This window comes from Myotis myotis, unplaced genomic scaffold (genome assembly GCF_014108235.1).
Source record: "Myotis myotis isolate mMyoMyo1 unplaced genomic scaffold, mMyoMyo1.p scaffold_m19_p_8, whole genome shotgun sequence".
NCBI classification, from domain to species: Eukaryota; Metazoa; Chordata; class Mammalia; order Chiroptera; family Vespertilionidae; genus Myotis; species Myotis myotis.
In genome coordinates, this window is record NW_023416390.1 from 24954040 (window position 1) to 24972056 (window position 18017).

The following is an 18017-nucleotide window of genomic DNA, read 5'->3' on the forward strand; positions in this document are numbered from 1 at the left end:
TGACTTTCATTCTTCAGTTTTGTGTGAGGAAATAAGAAGCTTCATATTCCTTTCCTAATTCTTTGGGGATGCTATCAGAACTAAAACAACATGCATTCACATTGGTGGTTTGAGACAGAAATGTATGGCAGAAATGCAAAATATCCTGAGTATTTGCAATGTTTTAAGGAAGGGATTAACATAATATATAGGAGCATAGTAAAGAAATACAGGAAAATTTTCCTGTGGAATTTTCCACTGCTTGATATTGGAACGATTCCCACCCTACTGCCAAGTCTGGAATCATAGCCAGGCTTCTTGAAAATCAAGGATTAACAGTTTCAAGGTCAAGTGCTAATAATTCCACTTTTGTAATGCTTATATAATGCAATAAAATACCCTTCTTAGAATACGCAAGGTGACACACTTATTAAAAGCTAGCAGTTTCACGGATAGAATAGAGATTTGTGTCCTTGTATTTACTATGGTTGAACACTAAAAAATAGTGAGACAATCCTGGGTCTCACCTTCCAGAAGTAGTTAGGCTTAAAGTTTATTTTTATTAAAACTTTCAATCAAATCACATTCATAAAAAGCTTTTCCATGGCCCAAAACCACTTATAGTAAAACTGCAGAGATAACTCTGACATTACTTCTAAACTGTGGAAGATGTTTACATGCTATAAATTTGAGCATTTAATGATGCATCTATAAGTCCAAGATGTTCATGCAGAATCACATTTATAAATGCCAGCACTTGGAAATTAAATGCACTAAAGTTCAGTAGGAAGCACATTTATTGTTTTCATGTTGTTATTTTCAGCTGAGGTTTAAATCCACCTCTTTTTTCTCTTTTTTTCTTTTTATCCCAGAATGTGCTATAGGAATCTATGAAACTTAATTACATTTACTGTTACAAAAAAGGATTTATGAACTTTTGCCTTTAGGCAGAAATGTTTATTTCATTGCCTTTACTATTCATTCTTTTCAACTCCAACGGCTTTGAACTTTTTAGCTGCTCAGAGTTATCACTGTTGTGCAGAGCCCAGGAACTCCACTCCCAAGACGCAAACCACAAGTTGAAGAGAACGAAGAAGGCAAAGATATATGAGTCGTTATTTTGGCCACCCTTTGTGCCATTAAAATCTCATTTTCTGCCTATTAGAATGCCCTCTTGGTGCTTAGGCAGCGGTGATAGTCACTGATTAGTGTGTAATTGACTATAATTGTCTTTTCACTTTTCATTTGTGTCATTCTGAGCTTTTCTCTGTTTTTCTAACCACCAAGAGGAAAAAGGCGGTTAAGGAAAGATAAAGCTGTTAAAACTCTCACTCTCAGCCCCGAAGAGATTCTCGATCGCAATTATAGATTGCCACCCCTTTGTGACATTTCTCCAAGTTTAGTGGGCAGCTCTCCTCACCACCTGGGCCAAGAGCTCTCTAATAAAATCAAGCGATCTGTATTTAAACAACTGCTAATAATGTCAACCCCAGACAGATGCCACATGTAGGAAATTTAACCAACCCTCTGACATGCAATTATAAGGCAATTTATTAATATGATCTCTCAAGAAAAGCTCATAGTCCAATGCAAATTAGAAAAACAATTACAATATTCAAATATCTCTATATTCCCAAGGAGCAGTAATTCTCCTAATTCAGGCATTTATGACTCATCTACACCAGAGTTCTGTAGTCATCAGCTGGGTCTCTCCTCACACAACTTGTTTGCTTCCTCCCAATTGTTTTTATAAAATCTGGTGCTTTATCAGTTGCTTTGGTTCACAACTCTCTCAGCTGACCAAATACCATGTTTTTAAGTGTGTGTGAGTTTCTTACCCAAAGATCAGAACTAGGAGTAGAAACAACAATCACCTTGACAACGATGTCTAAACGGAAATCTCCCTGATTCCATTATGAATCACTTGAATTTTAAGTTTAAGCTGCAACTTTTGATACAGCCCCATAGGAAGGCTGGAGAGAAAGGAAGCTAGGAAACTGAAATCATGTGGCTCATGTAAGGAATACATTATGGTTTAAATTTGGCAATTCATTATACCGCTGCCTGGGGGAATTGACTGTTTGGTTCTGGTATACAGCAAATCATCTGTCTGGAAACACGGGACTGACCTGAGGTGAAAGGCCATTGCCAATGGCGGGGTTCATGGGGTTGGAGGGTCCGGACGGAGGCACAAAGCTGTCTGTGTAGCTGGAAAATCCATGCCTGGTGCTGGGGAGACAGTAGGCAGAGCTGCTGTCCGGGTTCGAAGGAAGAGTGCTTTGGTGTACGGTGCTCGGGGGGAGCGGCTGAGGTCTGTGCACGGTGCTGCTGGGGTCTGACACGGCTGCAATGAAGAAGATGGTCAGCCACCGAGTTCCCTTGTAGGAAGCGCAGTGCCAAAGCTCACAGGCCCCACGCCATCAGGCCACATGTTCACTTCCAGCTGCATTTCTATTTTTTTATTCTTTAAATGTATCTTGGTTGTTGAAAGTATTACAGATGTCCCCTTTTATTCCCCATTGACCCCCTCCACTCCGCACCCGCCCGTCCCATTTCTTCACATGGGAATACCTCCGCACATATGTGCAAGTACATAACTGATTTATATACCCTCATGGCAAACTCACCCAGAATAGGAATTCAGAAACCACATTAACAAGGCTAGCAAACCTGTGTGGGTAGCGAATGTTATTAATCAACATAAGAATTAACCGATGTAGGAGCTGCAAGTCTCAAATTTCTTGAGCAAATATACTTTCAAAGCATCTCAGTATTAGTGCAATAGCATAGTTCCGACCGCCTAGAATGCTATCTTTCATAATCCAAAATAACTTCGTCTTATTTATCCCATTCACCTCTATGTGCCAACAAACAGTGCCTTTATCAAAGTTTACCTTCCCTCAATGACCCCTGTACTTGGTACCCATCGTGGAACTTCAGTGAATTTCACACTGGAGTACAACTGTAGAGGTAAAATTTGTAACAAAAGAAAAGCAAATTGCATTTTTTTTTAAAAGAAAAGTTGTTTGGTTTCATTGTTTTGTTTTGTTTTCAAATACTGAAATGGGGTAATATTACAACACAATTTATCTAGAGAGATTCAGATATCTCCCAAAACAAACTGTGTTTCTGAAATGTGACTGGGACATTCAGGACAACCTGATGTAATGTCATTAACATGCAAACGGTAACCGTGTCACCAAGGCTTCCTCCGAATCAGCAGCAGGGAGAGCTATCAGGAGGTACATTCTACCGTCTTGACTCCTCCATACCTTGTGGAATAGCAGTGGGCTGGTACGAGGTCTCCGACAGCTGGTATGTTGGCAAGGTGGGCATGGCGGTGGGAGGGAATCCCCCCGGAATGAGATGGTTGAAAGCCATCAGTTGATTGGCCCCAGCTTGCTTCCTCCATCTTGCACGGCGGTTGCTAAACCAGACCTATGGATTTAATTTAAAATTTGAGGGCTTCGCTGATGAAATAAGACTACATTCTTAATGAATTTTTCATGCTAAAACAGATTAAAGGCCCCTTACTGACAGGGCAGAAAGAAGTAAGAGCTCTCCACCCTCTGGGTTGTGTTTTCAGGGGAAAACGGAGAGTTGAATGTCAGGGGTCACAGAGGGGCTTCGAGGGCATTCCGTGGTCTTGCAGAGCCCCCAAAATCCAGTGATGAGCATGGGTAGGAATGGCTGAGCTGGAGTCAGAACAACAGAAACCCCCCACTGTCACCCCCAATACCCTCCCACCTTCATGGATTCTAGGGAGGAGCCATGAGCCTCTGACCCCCACACTACACATGTCCTAATTTGGACCTGCCTATTAAACTACCCCTTGTGCTTTATATTCTTATCAGTCTTTCTCTGTATTTCTATGGTCATTATAGCCATAGCTCCTGGACAGTCATATAAATTGACTAAGGGAATTAATGGAGCCATCTTACCATCCCTTTCTTAGCGGAAATAAATGCTGAAGAGGTAAGTATTTCAAGAAATGAGAGCATGTTATCTAAGGAGATCCATTAAATACGTACTTTATTATTTCTTTCAACAACAGCTTTAAGCACCTATAATACTCTATGCCAGGCACTATGCTAACCAGGTACATTCAGAAAAACTTGATGTAATAAAATAAAATGTCTTTGAGAAAATTAACAGCCAAGTACTTTGTATGAGCAGCTAGAGAGAAATGGCAATAATAGGAGGAAGAAATGTAACTGAACATCTAAAATATTGAGAAATTATTAATGGGCCCCCGGATCTCGCCCAACTCTTACACCTGCAGAGTTCAAATGTAGAACTTTAATTTTTCCAAGTGTACATGTGATGCTGCCCCCAAAATGAGAGAGGATTTCTAGCAATCAAATATTTTCGAATTCCTATATCAAATATTCATTGAAAACTTAATATGGAGAAAGCACTGTGCCTGGGGTAAGAGGGATAGAGGGGTGAATGAGATGATAGGAAAAGATAGGATCCCTGCACTCTAGTAGCTTATAGGGTTGTGCTTATGGAATTCGGAGTCATCAAGGAAACCAAAATAATTGCTCACTAGAGTTAGAAGCTCCAAATACAGAGAATCTGGAAAATTAGAGTGGAGACAGAGTTTCAATTCAGTTTAAAGCTTGGGTATGATTTCAACAGGCCATGACTCCAAATGGAGGTGATAATATAGGAGACAGCACGTCTAAGAAAAGATAAGACCTGATTTCCTTACAACTTGTCATTTTTTTAAGTTGTAAATTTTTAAAAAGAGTGGCGGGTGGAATTTCTCCTTTCTAGAGCAAGAAAACCCAATTTAACAAATATTTTGCCAAGGCATCTGCTTAAATTTTTGATCCTTACCCAAGCTCTGAAAAAAAAAAAAGTTTAGTCTCCTCTGGGCATGTTGCAAGATACTGTTAAGGAGAGCTGTGTGACCGTCCTCAAAACACTAATATTTAATACTCCTTAAGTTTCCAACCAAAAAAGAAGGTAAGTCAATATTTTCCCATGCTGATACATAATTGAATTAAACCTGGGATAATAGAACCATGAATGGCACTCAATTTGAGGTCTACATCAATTGTGTGTTCTCACTGCAAATCTGTTGCTGTGACCCCCAGAGGCATCAGAGTAAGAAAACTGTATTCAGAGAAGTGTTGGGACAAGCTGTGTTAGCCTGAGGAGGCTGAGGGTAAGTAATGAGGGGCATAGTCATGCCTGAGTGCACTGTACTATACCATGTACCATGGTTTTATTTTATATTGTAAACCTTTGAGATTAACAAGTCCACCTGACTCAGGTGATGTGGTGCCCCCCCCCCCCGCCTCCACACACACACACACAGACACCTATCTAGACAAACCTACATCTGATGTGACTTCATTCATTCAGACATACTAGTCTCAATTGTGCTGATGAAATATTTCATGAAGAACTCAGAAGCCTGCACTTCCGTCATTATCAGAGCAATGCTGCCAATTTCTCTATGCCAACTTCTTTTTGTGACCTTTAGATAAGTAAACCAAGTGTGATTTATGCAGTGGATGGTTATACCTGATCACTCCAGCAATTTACCCTACATTTAATTTATGCTTATTCTAACTCCTCCTTAACCCAATTTTTAATAAAAAAATGTCTTTCCGCAAATAATAAATTAGAAGAAACACCATAATTTCCACAAATACATTCAAAGATCGAATCCAAAAGAATAGGGATTTAAGGTCTCTGGGATCTTGTTTTCATTTGTTCAAAATGATACAAAAATATTGAAGACATTGAATAAACCCACTAGGAGCTGGATTTTTAAATTCTTGTATTTACAGTACAATAAAAGATTAAGAGAAATCGTTAGGAAGAAAATCTTTACTGAAAAATGAACATCCAACAGGAGGCTCAAGAATTTCCTAAGGGGAAGAATTTAAATGTACTTAAATTTAAATAAATCCAGAAGGCTAGTCCTGAATGAAGTAGGGCTTACTGAGGGCTGGCCTAACTCTGGCCATTCAACCAAATTTGTCATATCTTGCCATTGCTAGCCTTCTGCCTCTCCTAGAACCAGCTGTCTGCCAAAAGAATCATCAAAGGAAAAATATACTGAGGTTGCAAGTTGGAAAGTGGTCTTTACCTTCTTTATACTTTGAAACTCATAGAAGGCATATATTTTATTTTTAACAAAAAGAAAAAGTTGCCCTTGAAATAACCTTCATTTGACATACCCAAACCAGCCAAGCACAATTATCCTGGGGGACTGTTATCACCCCATCTTTAACTGAAAGTCATCCCCTTGAAGTTTTTACTTCATTTAATGGCCTGAAGCTTGGTTCATTTTCATCTGGCCCCTGGATCTCTCCCTACTTGTCTGTCCCTCTACAGAGCCCTTCCACAAAGCTATATGCATGCCTTTGGAAATCATCTTTATATCCATGTCTGAAGTAATACAAGGTCCAATGATTTTTTTGAAGCAAAATTTAAGTTAACCAAAAGGTCCCCATAACATAATGGTAACTGTGGGGGTGGAGGGTAATGAATTACACAAGAAGAAAAAGATTTTCATAAATTTTTCTCTTGATGAGTAATATAAGTAACCAATTTGTTCAGACCCTCAACAATATAAGTTGGGGAAAACTTAGTAATTTAAAAGCTATAGTAGTTCTTTTTATTAACATGGGTGCAACACAAGCCATGCAAAAGTTGACTTGCAGCTCCCTGAATTACTACCTCTGTGACCTTGAACAATTTGTTTAATATCTATGAGGCACTTCTCTAATCTGCTAAATGGGAGAAATAAAAAAAACTATTTTATAAGACTACTGTGATACATAGAGGAAACATTGCCATCAAAGACCTTAAAAGAATACCTAAGAGATATTAAGTGTTCAACAAATGTTAGCTAATAAGTAAAAATGTCTCATTGCCACCTCTAAGAAACCCAAGAATTAAAGCCTTGCTTTGTTTCCTTAACTCCGTGGTCTACAGCCAAAGCTTTTTATGCTCATGAGCAAACAGAAAAGTGCCCAAATAACACCTCAAATCACTGAAAGCCAGTTGGGCTTGAATGGAGATGTAGGTCAAATTTGTTTCCAAGTTTCATGGATTAGTGCTAATTGTCCCAGGGTGTAAGCCTAATTTTGCCCATCCATAAATTACTCCTTCACATTTTTGGTGTGGACCTCAAAGGCAATCTAACTTACATTATTCCAGATGGATTACTTCACATGCAATTTGGAAAAATGTGGAAAGAAAAGAATGTAATATGTAACCCTTAGAAAGAGAATTTATAACAAGATTATAAAAACTTGATTAAACATTGGATTTGGTGATGTCTAATGCTACAATGCCAAATATAGGACTTTTCAAGTAGGTGAATTCAGGACAAACTTCTCATTCCCCGGACCTTCTCATTTACTCCACCCCCTCTCCCTTTTGAGACCACACCCTCTAGGACCACTTTGACCACTGTATGTCCCATGGGTTAGGGAGGATGAGTAAGAGGCTGAGGGAGGAACCCCATGCTCCACGAGTGTCCAGAGGACCACAGACACACAGGAAAGCATACTAAACTGCATCTTTATAATTGCAAGAGTGAGCTCCTACAGCAAATTGCAGGATGACCATATTTTTGCTTCATTATGGAGTTTAGAGTCAACTATTCCATACGTATCTTAACTTCTTAACTACACGGATCTGTCAGATGGTGTTAAATCACCTTTGGGCTTTCTTGAGAATCCCAAATTACTGATGCTAGCAGGGTCCTGAGAGATCATGCATCCTAATAGTTCTTAGTTGAGGAATGGAACAGTAGGAGGTGGTATTTGAGAATATGATAAAAGCCAGAAGCCCTCTCCCTAGTTAATGCCCGAGAGAGAGAGAGAGAGAGAGAGAGAGAGAGAGAGAGAGAGAGAGGCAAAAAGAAGCAAAGGCACAACATTTGTGTACAAATCTCAAGTCTCCAAAAATCATCCAAGATTTTCCTGGTCGTCCACAGACCCAGACTAAGACCATCTCATCTAACCTACTCCAAATTTCAAAACTTAAAAAAAAAACAAAACTGAGGCACACCTGGATTATAGCAGAATTAAGTGACTTGCTCAACAACATGCATTTGACAAGCTGAGACCAAAACCCACATCTTCTGACTCCTTGTTAAGGGCTATTTCTACAAGCAGCTTCCTTTCCTGTCTGCTATTATCTTGGTGGTAAAGGATGATGCCTGCCTGCTTCATGGAGTTCTCAGATGAAATATTTACTAAAACTTTTGCACATCATAAATATTTGCACAACATACTCCCCCACAAAACGTTAATGCTTTCTATTATTTCCAAACTAACAGCTACCCAGGAAGTAAATTAGGCAAATTAGTTTTTGGTGTACAATTCTTAGATTGTGTACTCAGACTTGACTATGATAAATACAATGTAGCTACTGTCCAAACAAATTTTTATGAAATACTGACAAAGGCTTAAGTTAGAAATATTTTTCCTCAGGAAAATAAATGGAATAGGAAGTGTTTGGGTTTTAGGTTTTTTATTGTGTGTGGTTTTTTGGTGTGTTTTTTGGGGGGGAGGGGGGTTGGTTTGGTGTTTGGTTTTCCCAGGTGCCCCAAATTAAACTAACTCACTTTCTGGCTATCACTCAAACTGAGTTGACTTTGCTACTGCTTTCCCAGATCCTTCTAAAAACTACAGGATTTTGTTCTGGCATTTTAATCAGTGATTAACTACTCCCTTCTTTTTCCTGCTGGGTTAAGTAAGATCCATATGCCGGGTGTTGTAGGGAATTTGTTAGGCTGTAGATCATAGCTGTGGTGCAGGACGGGATGTGTCTCAAGGGAACTAATGAAGCCATAAGGAATGTAAAGAGTCACCGGGTTAAAGCCACATTAGGACAGCTGTTAAGTTAATGAGGGCCCTGCTTCGGAGAAGAGGTCACTGTATAGAAAAATATGAACCACTCTTTATTGGTTTGATCCCATGTCCTCTGGAAGTTAATGGGCCATTCTTATTCTCTGACACTCACTGAGCCAGATGCGAACACCAGGCTCTGTCCAAGCCGCATGGGCTTGAGATTGATTCTGTCCCCCATCCTCGTCTTTGGCAAAGGCAAGAATGAAATAGAGCAACGCTGAATGCTCTTTTCCGCTTTTCATCACTCTCTTTGTTTGATTTCTTTAAAAATCAATATTTATTGTTTGAGTCAGACTTATCTTAAGGACAGACCCAGCATGTGGGCTTGGCCAGCCATGGAGTATAGGGACCAAATCCTGGAATACAGTGGGCACTCAATAAGGGTTGCTGAAAGAACAGAGACTGAATGAACTGACCTTCACATTTAAACTGGGTAATTCCAGGAGTAACTATTTAATCCTAGAACTAAAAGCAAAACATATTTGATATATACAGTAATTGTGGCATTAGTACATGTAATATTAGGTATACTGTATATTATTATATAATGATGTAATACTTATGTATAGATATTATCATGATGTGTGGTCAATTCTGGAAAGCAATTCTGTATCCCAATGTAACAGGTAGAGGGACTGAATAGCACCAACTGGAATCTACACTATACACCTGGTGTATTTGTGACTCTTACCTTCACTCCCCCCCCCCCCCCCGCCACCTCCACTATCACAATCAGTTCCCTACATTTCAGTTCTAAGTACCTTTCATCACCATCCTTTCCTTTCCATTCACACTGCCACTGATGGTTTCATACCCACAGACTCCCCAGCTGTCACATTAAGTGTGAGTGTCCTAGCCTGAAACCCAGGCCTTCCACAAGATGTCCTCAGAATAGATTTCCAGCCATATCCCTTCCTGCCACTGACCACTCCTTACCCTCCAATCAAAATGAACTATTCCCTGTTCCCTCAACATGAGTGAAAATGAAAGATCGCCTGACATGTAACTCATGTGCTTCCAACTCTCTGTGCTTTTTGCTCATATTACTCCCTCTTACTAGTCTGCTCTCCCACCCGCCCTGTCCAATGAATAACTATCGCCTCAAAAGTCCATCTTAAATCTCCCTTCTCCATGAGCCTCTCTTGTTTACTCCAACAAGATCTCATCCTTTCCTCTTCTCAGCTCCTCCCACTGCATTTTGTCTCTTTCTTACAGCACTAATTGCATCTGCTTTACTTTTAAAATTATCTGTATGTTTACTTTATTACCCATATTAGGTTGTAGCTCCTTAAAAGACTTGTCTTAATTCACCTCAGCATTTCTCGACTTTCTTAGCACAATGATGATCATATGAAAAGTCAAAGTGAATAAGACAATCCCTCTGACTGGGCTCTGAGCCTAGAAGAGGTTACTGCGGTAAAATTCTGTAACAGCAGAGGGAATGAGCTACATATGAGGAAGTGTTGATCACTCGAGACCATATCAGCTGACTAGTTCACTGCTGAGTTCCCAGACTCACTTTGACTATGAAAGTTAAGTATCTGGGAATAACTCAACATTTCCAAATAAGGTAACTTAACTTCTGGGATAGTAAAGCGTTCCAGGATACCCTAAGACATTTGTAATCTTTCAAATGGTGCTTTACTACCATGAGGGGGAAGTTCATCATTAATGAGTGATGAAAATATTATTCTATCACTCAATAGAAACGTAATACATCAAAGAAACCTTCTCCAGAGGGTTCAGAGTATAGCTGACTCTTGAACAACAAAGGTTTGAACTGCATGGGTCCGTTTAGAGGCAGATTTCTTTCCATAAATGCCTGTAGTGTTTTCGATCTGCAGTTGGGAGTCCTCAGATGTGGAGGACTTGAGTATCCTTGGATTGTGGTATCTGTGGAGTGTTTTGGAACCAATGCTCCATGGATATTGAGGGACAACTAATTTTTTCAGGAGTCAAGAGTTATATACAGATTTTCGACTACTCATGGGTCAGCGTCACTAACTCCCATGTTGTTCAAGGGTCAACTGTACATCTAAGAGTTCAAAAGATAATTCAAACTGTTCTTAGGATAATATAGATACTTTAGATGCTTCCAGACAAAAAAACCCTTAAAGAAAGGGATTTTACCTTATACACCTTTGCATGTCGTCATAATTGAAAGGCCGTGGAGAGGAAGCATATGGAATCCAAATACCTATCACTTACAAGTGTATAACTTGGGGATAATAATAGTACCAATCTAGGGTTTTAATGGTGAGTGAATGGGTTAATTCATGTAAAACACTTAGAACAGTACTTGGCACAGAAAAAAAAAAACACACACTCAAATTGTTTTGCTATTATCTGTGTACCACCCCAAAAATCCAGATAATGACTGGTACATAATTAGGATTCCTGAAATGATGTGTGAAAACATGAACTGACATACTTCTGTGTGTTTTAGCTGATACAATCATACTCTCATAGTAATAATAACCAAATTCTGAAAGAAAAATGCACATTTTCATAAATACCAAAAAAAACTAAGAATTCAAAGAAAGTAAATTCAATAGATCAGATTTAAAAATGTGATCTATAAAATAATTGTATCAAGCCATACAACAGAAAAGAAGCCACATGTATCCATCACAAATTTAGTTGGACTCACCTACCTATTTAGAATTTTTTTTTTCTAAAATCCTGCTAAATAGACATTCCTAAAACAAAAGAGATGGGAGGGAAGGAGGGTGAATCAGGCAAATTCAAATAAAAAGAAAAGAAGAGGCCATGATGCTGTTATCATGATAAGGCAAACTGTAAAGAAAAGACATTAGAGAGAAAGGAGGGGACTTGATAGTGCCCGAGGCTCCAATTCACAAACTGCTACTGCTAACATATTATTTTCCTGATTTAAAATCTGCTTTAAAAGGAGAAAAGACCCTTTTTTGTTTCCTGCCTGGATTGAGGCAGGACGAGGGCACGGCGATGGCAGTACCTGCACTCGGGCCTCGGTGAGCTTTGCCCTCTGTGCCAGCTCCTCCCGGGTGTAAATATCAGGGTAGTGGGTTCTCTCAAAGGCACGCTCCAATTCTTCCAGCTGTTCTGCTGTGAAGGTGGTTCGGCTCCTGCGCTGTTTCCTCTTCAGCGGCAAATCGGGTTCAGAGTCAATGTCTGAGCCTTCATCCGACTGGGGTGCTGAGGCTAGGAAAGAGCACAGGAGGGGAAATGATAAAACGTGAATCACAATTCACGTCTGAACAAGCCATAACGATTCAGATCCTAGTCCAAGGTGCACTCCCAATGTCCTTCGTGGACACCAAGCCCCTCCTTGAGGTATTATATTATTAAATGGTATTTAATCTCTTCTGCTACCCTCTCTTCAAGCGCCCCAGGTAGAAGTAATGGCAATCTGCCTCTGTCATTCAAGGTCTATAATGAGCTCTTAGAAAACAGGGACAGTACTTACTCCATTTTTGATGACCTTCATCCTTAGCCTTTAACGGGTCACTTAATTTATGTCTAATGAATGAGTCACATTTAATTTGGTTCCTGATAAACTTTTCAGCAACATTTGCAACAGGAAATCTGTTATTTTAAATAAATAATCAACTTAGTATCTAAAAAGGCAATAATAGTAAACTATTGCAGGATAAATGTACAGGCTCCACCTCTCCTCTAAGAAAAATCATGTTTAAATATCTCATTGCCACTGGAACATGCTTTAAGGACAATTTAGAAACTGTGAATACAAATCTGAAGAATAAATTCAGGAAGAAGCAGGCATCATCTAGTAAACTGTCCCTTAACTGAAGCTCAGAGTCTGGGCCTCTGAATGATGGGTGGCTGCCCAGGACTGCTGCCTCATTTGAGGAACTCAGTGCAGAATGAAAATGCGGGACCCAGTGTTCAAGAGAGCAACAACAGAGCATAAAACCAAACACAGGGTCCTTCTGAGGGCAGGCCTAGGGCAACTGCACAGGTCAGTTCCTAAAGCCAGCCCTGCTATGGCCTCCTCCCCACCAAAGCTTGAATTTGCCTGGGAAGGAGACCTTCCAAATTTGTGTGGGGGTTCTAGGAAAGGGGAGAAGGTGCTGGGAAATTAGATAGGAATTCGAGTTAATGATACAATGAGGTGTCTGTGAGCTGTGACAGAGCACCTGTTGGCCTATGAAGCTTCTGAGGTTTGAGGTTGCACCAGACACAAGGTTCTGGGCAGAAGAGCAGCCCTGACCCAGAGGCCCTGGACTTGGGGCAATGGCAGCGGGCTGTCAGAAGGCAATCAGGCAATAAACACTAAGTATAGTACGGGAACCGGAGCATCCTTGCTCCAGAGCACATCCAAATGTGCTCTGAAAACTCCCCGAATAACTGGGGGTTCCTCCGGGGAAGGGATTGATATGTGCTCTCAGCAAATGAGGAAGGAAAGCCAGAAAGTTGTAGATAATTAATGTCAATGTCAAAGTAAGGCATTTGCACCCTCAGTCAGGTAGGACCTGGGGAAATGTAGGTGGTGTTAGAAGCAATGTGAAATGCAATGTCTCCTATGTCCTTCTCTTGTCTTCAGCTCAGACTTAGCTCTGTCCTATGGAAACTAAACTTTCATTCTACTTTAGGATAAATTGTATCCTGCTCAAAAAGGTGCATGTCTAAAATAACCCATAAATATAATTTTAAGTTTTCTAATAATTTAATACTTTTTCATTGTATTCCTATTCAAACACTGTGAAATTAAGAGAGTGAATTAATACACATGACAAATTTTAAAGAGTAAATGCTTGTGCATAAAAGCAAAGTAGAACTATAATATACACAGCATCTACTGTGTGTTAGACATTGCACTTGGTTTTTCAGTTGTTATCTAATTTAATAGAAAATGGTCTAACTTCATATAAACTCATTATTTTAGGACATCTTAGGATTGATATTTTGATATTTTAGTATTAACTTTAAAAAAGAAAACAGGTTTTCCTAAAATATGAGGATATTTTAAGAATACTAACACACAAAGAAATATGCCATGCATTGCATTATAAACTTCCAAATCTCCCAATACAACTTGCATGTGTGTGTGTTTGATAAATATGAGCCAAGTTAAAAGAGCAATAACTGGTGCCTAATTGTAGAGCAGCGGTTCTCAGACTTTCAGAGCATCGCAGTCATCTGAAGGACTGGTTAACACACAGCTAGTTGTCCCCTTCCACAGTTTCTGATCTGTAGGTCTGGGCTGGGCTCTGAGAATTTGCATTTCTAACATACTCCCAGGGGATTTATGCTAATTTTACTGATCTTAGATGACGTTTAGAGAACCACCTTTATAGAATATTCTAGATTAACCATTCTCTTCCCTCTCAAAATTCCCAAATACAGAAAATATTGCCTGCCCCAATTTACAAAAACAAAAATCGCTTCCACATACATATTTTTAAATTATAAATAATATGCGCCCCCAAGAAACAAACTACTTATGTCCCTCAGAGGACAATAAATTTCCATCAAATGTTTTCCTTTTATGCTCTGGGTGGGGACGTCCTGGCTTTCCTTTCCCAAGTGAAAGCAGGTGAAAACTCAACAGCATTTAGTGACGGGCCACAAGCTTCCTCCACCTGTGAGAACCTTACCTCTATGCTTGTACTTTCTCTTACTGTGACCCCATTAGGATAATGGTATGTGGAAATTTTCATGTTTCCTTTGGGAGTCTCTGGGGCTATTAAGTCCTCCCCAGTAAATATGATGTGCCATGCACTGTCAGGTCAATTAATCAAAATCGACTCTGGTTCCTGAAGAAAAAGGAGCTGCTTAGTGCCAGCAGGAGCTCATTCTGAGGGTCAAGACCACTCTTCCACCTTCACAATCAACATCCCCCAGAACATAAACTCTGGGAGCTCCAGGCTCATCTCTGCCGTGTTCACTGCAGGAAGCCTGGGAACACGGTAGGTGCCCAATAAGTACAGAATGAGTAAATAAATGTGCCAGGGAAAAGTTAAGTTTTGAGCTAACACTGATTTCTCTGCCACCCTTATATTCTTAGATGGATATTCCGCTTATATGAGTCTCCCAACGTCTTTTTATATGAGCTTTGAGGAGTCTGTGAATCCTCTAAAATTATTTGGAAATCCTTATAAGTATCTGCTACATTTTTCTGGAGAATTAGTATCTTAAAAAAAAAAAAAAAAAGGATTGTGATTTAAAAGACGAAGAACCACCAACAGCGGGTGATTAAAATGATTCAGACTCAGAGTTTAATAGGACAGCCTACACCACCAAAAATAAAAATGTTTTTAATGAGCTAACTAATCACTCCTTTTCTTTCTAGGCTGAATTTAACTAGGAAACCCCACACACAGCATCAATTCAAAAGATATGGTGGAAATAATTTTCCCGATTTTTCTGGTGGAAATTATCTGAACCAACTGGTCATTTTTGGCAATATGAAGCCACAATTTTGCAAGTTAATTCTAACCTTTCCCTATTGGTAAACGCCAAAAGGATGTGGGCTTTAAAATATGTTAAGTCAGCAAACCAAGATTAATCTACCAGCTAAGAAGTACTAGCTATTTCTAAAGATGGAAATAATACAATTCCTTACATCACTCAATAAAAGTAAAATTCCTTATTTACACAGAACAAGATCCATAATACCCTGAATTTGAGTCATTCAGTTTTGACCAAGAACAAACTTAAAACTTAAATCCCAGTTAATAGCACAAAAGAAATCATTCCGTTGAAGTTCATCTATTTTACATATTCAATTTTACTCGGTACTAGAAAAATTAGAAACTAGATACAAAGTAACTTATCTTGCTAAATATTGACCAAAGATAGCTCAACAGAAAGAAATTATATATTTTTTCTGTACAGAATATCTAATGCTATGACTTGGAAACTGCAAGCAGTGTTATCAAGACAGTTATCTAAGTAAGTAATAAAGTGATAGGATCTGGCAACTAGATTAAATATAATCCCTTCAGTAATATAATCTCTTTGAGACTATTTCTACTATCCACCCTTAATATTTAAGGGAGATTTTTCATTACATTTACGTTGCTTAATCATATTCTACACATGTCCTCACATATTTGCTCTATTATTAAGTAGAAATATTAGTCCCCCAATTTCAAATTCCAGAGTAATTCTCATTAGAAAATCCATATCAACATATAATATAAGGCCTTTTAAGTGGAAATTGTATTGCTTTAAATTGCAAACTGCAGTCCATATTGTTATCAGACTTTGAGCGTTTTGACTGTTACCAAAATCCCCTCATAATCCATTCTCTGATTTATACATTAATTTAACTCTGTCACCATCGAACCTGAAGTAAAACATACCAAGGGGATGACGATTTCTCTGTCTTCCCCAGGTTAACTAAACAAAAACCCTGTGAAGTAAATGCTTTCCCCGTTGTACAGAAAAAGGAAACTGAGACTCAAAGAAGTTATTCAGGTCACACAGTAAGGGAAGTTAAGATTTAATCCAGGTCTTGGGGATTTCATAGAACATACCCTCTTTTTCTCTTCCAACCTGGTGTGTCCTAAAGAGGTGTGGATCTTCTGTAACACACACACACACATACACACACACACACACACACACACACACACACAGTCCTTTTGATGAGAAATACCAGAAACAAACCAAAACAGGAATTCCAATGTAAATCATTTACTAGATGCCATTATTGTTCTAATTTGTTCCAAATTTCCAAAAATTTCCTAGAATCAAATAAAATTTATAGACATACAAGTTTGATCAGTATTATATACTAAATCAAGCAGTTCTTCTAATTGAATTCAACAACATATGGAACTCCATATATCTAAGATGTACTTATGAAACAACAATAAAGTGCTAAGAGATAAATTCATTTGCCAAGATAATTAACGAATTTAAGAAATCAAGGTAGTCCATCTGACCATTAGCAGTCTCTAATAAGAATCAATAAGTTCTAAGATCCAGGGGCAATCTAGAACATACTATTGTTCACAAACAGTTGAATTGATCACTCATTTTGTACTTTATTAAAGTCTTCTCTCTCTCTCTCTCTCTCTCTCTCTCTCTCTCTCTCTCTCTCTCTCTCTCCCTGTATTAAAGGCATTTTAGTGAAAGGATATCAAGAGTTGTAAAGAACCTCATACATGTTTTGAATAATATAACATTCTTACAGCAGTTTTAGGTTTAAAAAATGAGCAAAAAAGTACAAAGTTTGCATATTCCTTCTCTCTTCTCCCCGCTCCCATTCTTTCCCTTATTATCAACTTCTTGCATTAATGTGGTACTTTATTACATACACCAATATTTATACATTATTATCAACTAAAGTCCGTAGTTTACACCAGGATTCTCTCTTTTTGTTGGACAGTTGTGTGGGTTTTAACTAATTTAAAATGCTATTTACAGTTGGCTACAAATCAATCTCACTGCCCTAAAAATACCCTGGTTCCATCCCTTCACTCCTCTCTCCCTTGTCACCATGATGTACTTTTAAAACTTTAAAGCATACAGTCAATACTTACTTAGGCTATTTATAGCTATCTTTCAAATTCGTTTTAGATAAAAGTGAAGGAATAAGTCACTTGAAATTTGTTGAATATACACAACTTATTCAGCAGAAACCCCCGAGTGATGACGGGGAAATGGCAACTCCCACCAGGTGCCTGAGTGTTTCTCTGCTCTGTAAGCAATTTCATTTCTTCTAGCACAGGCTAATTTTAGATCTTAGGAGCCACATCTTTAGTTTTCCCAATGACTTCACATTAACTCCCAAGGATAACCTTGGGAAAATGAACACTGTCAGTTTAAAAAGTGTGTGTGTGTGGGGGGGGGGGGGGGGACAAGCATAGGCAACCATGATACCCCCACAGAATTACAAATTCTCCCTTCGGAAACAAATCAAACTGGGAGGAGAAGGCAGTGGTATTACCACCAGCGGAACCAACCATGAAGTTTAATTAAAGAAGGAATTACAGAATTAGAGAGTATGTCTATGTCCGTTAACCCTTGGTGACCTCTTTCACAGCCCCCGGAAGTGTTCATCCTAGTTAACGCTATTATGCATGAGCTCTTACCTCCGTTTTAGAGGGATTTAGTCACATGAAATTCTGTAATTATTGGTTTCCAGACCAATATCATTCAGAGATGGGAGGCACTCCAAAAATGGAGAAACAAAATAAT

General features: G+C 38.9%; 1 protein-coding gene across 3 annotated transcripts in view; it reads right to left on the minus strand.

The window, feature by feature from the left end:
• Positions 1 to 18017, minus strand: part of PAX3 (paired box 3) — a 95140-nt gene that overhangs the window by 21055 nt on the left and 56068 nt on the right. For all 3 annotated transcript variants that reach the window (XM_036320718.1, XM_036320719.1, XM_036320717.1), the window contains exons 5-7: positions 11842 to 12047; positions 3252 to 3417; positions 2109 to 2323 (exon numbers count right to left, since the gene is read on the minus strand). In XM_036320718.1, the coding sequence (XP_036176611.1) occupies positions 2109 to 2323; positions 3252 to 3417; positions 11842 to 12047 (587 nt within the window). The remainder of the gene's footprint in view (positions 1 to 2108; positions 2324 to 3251; positions 3418 to 11841; positions 12048 to 18017) is intronic.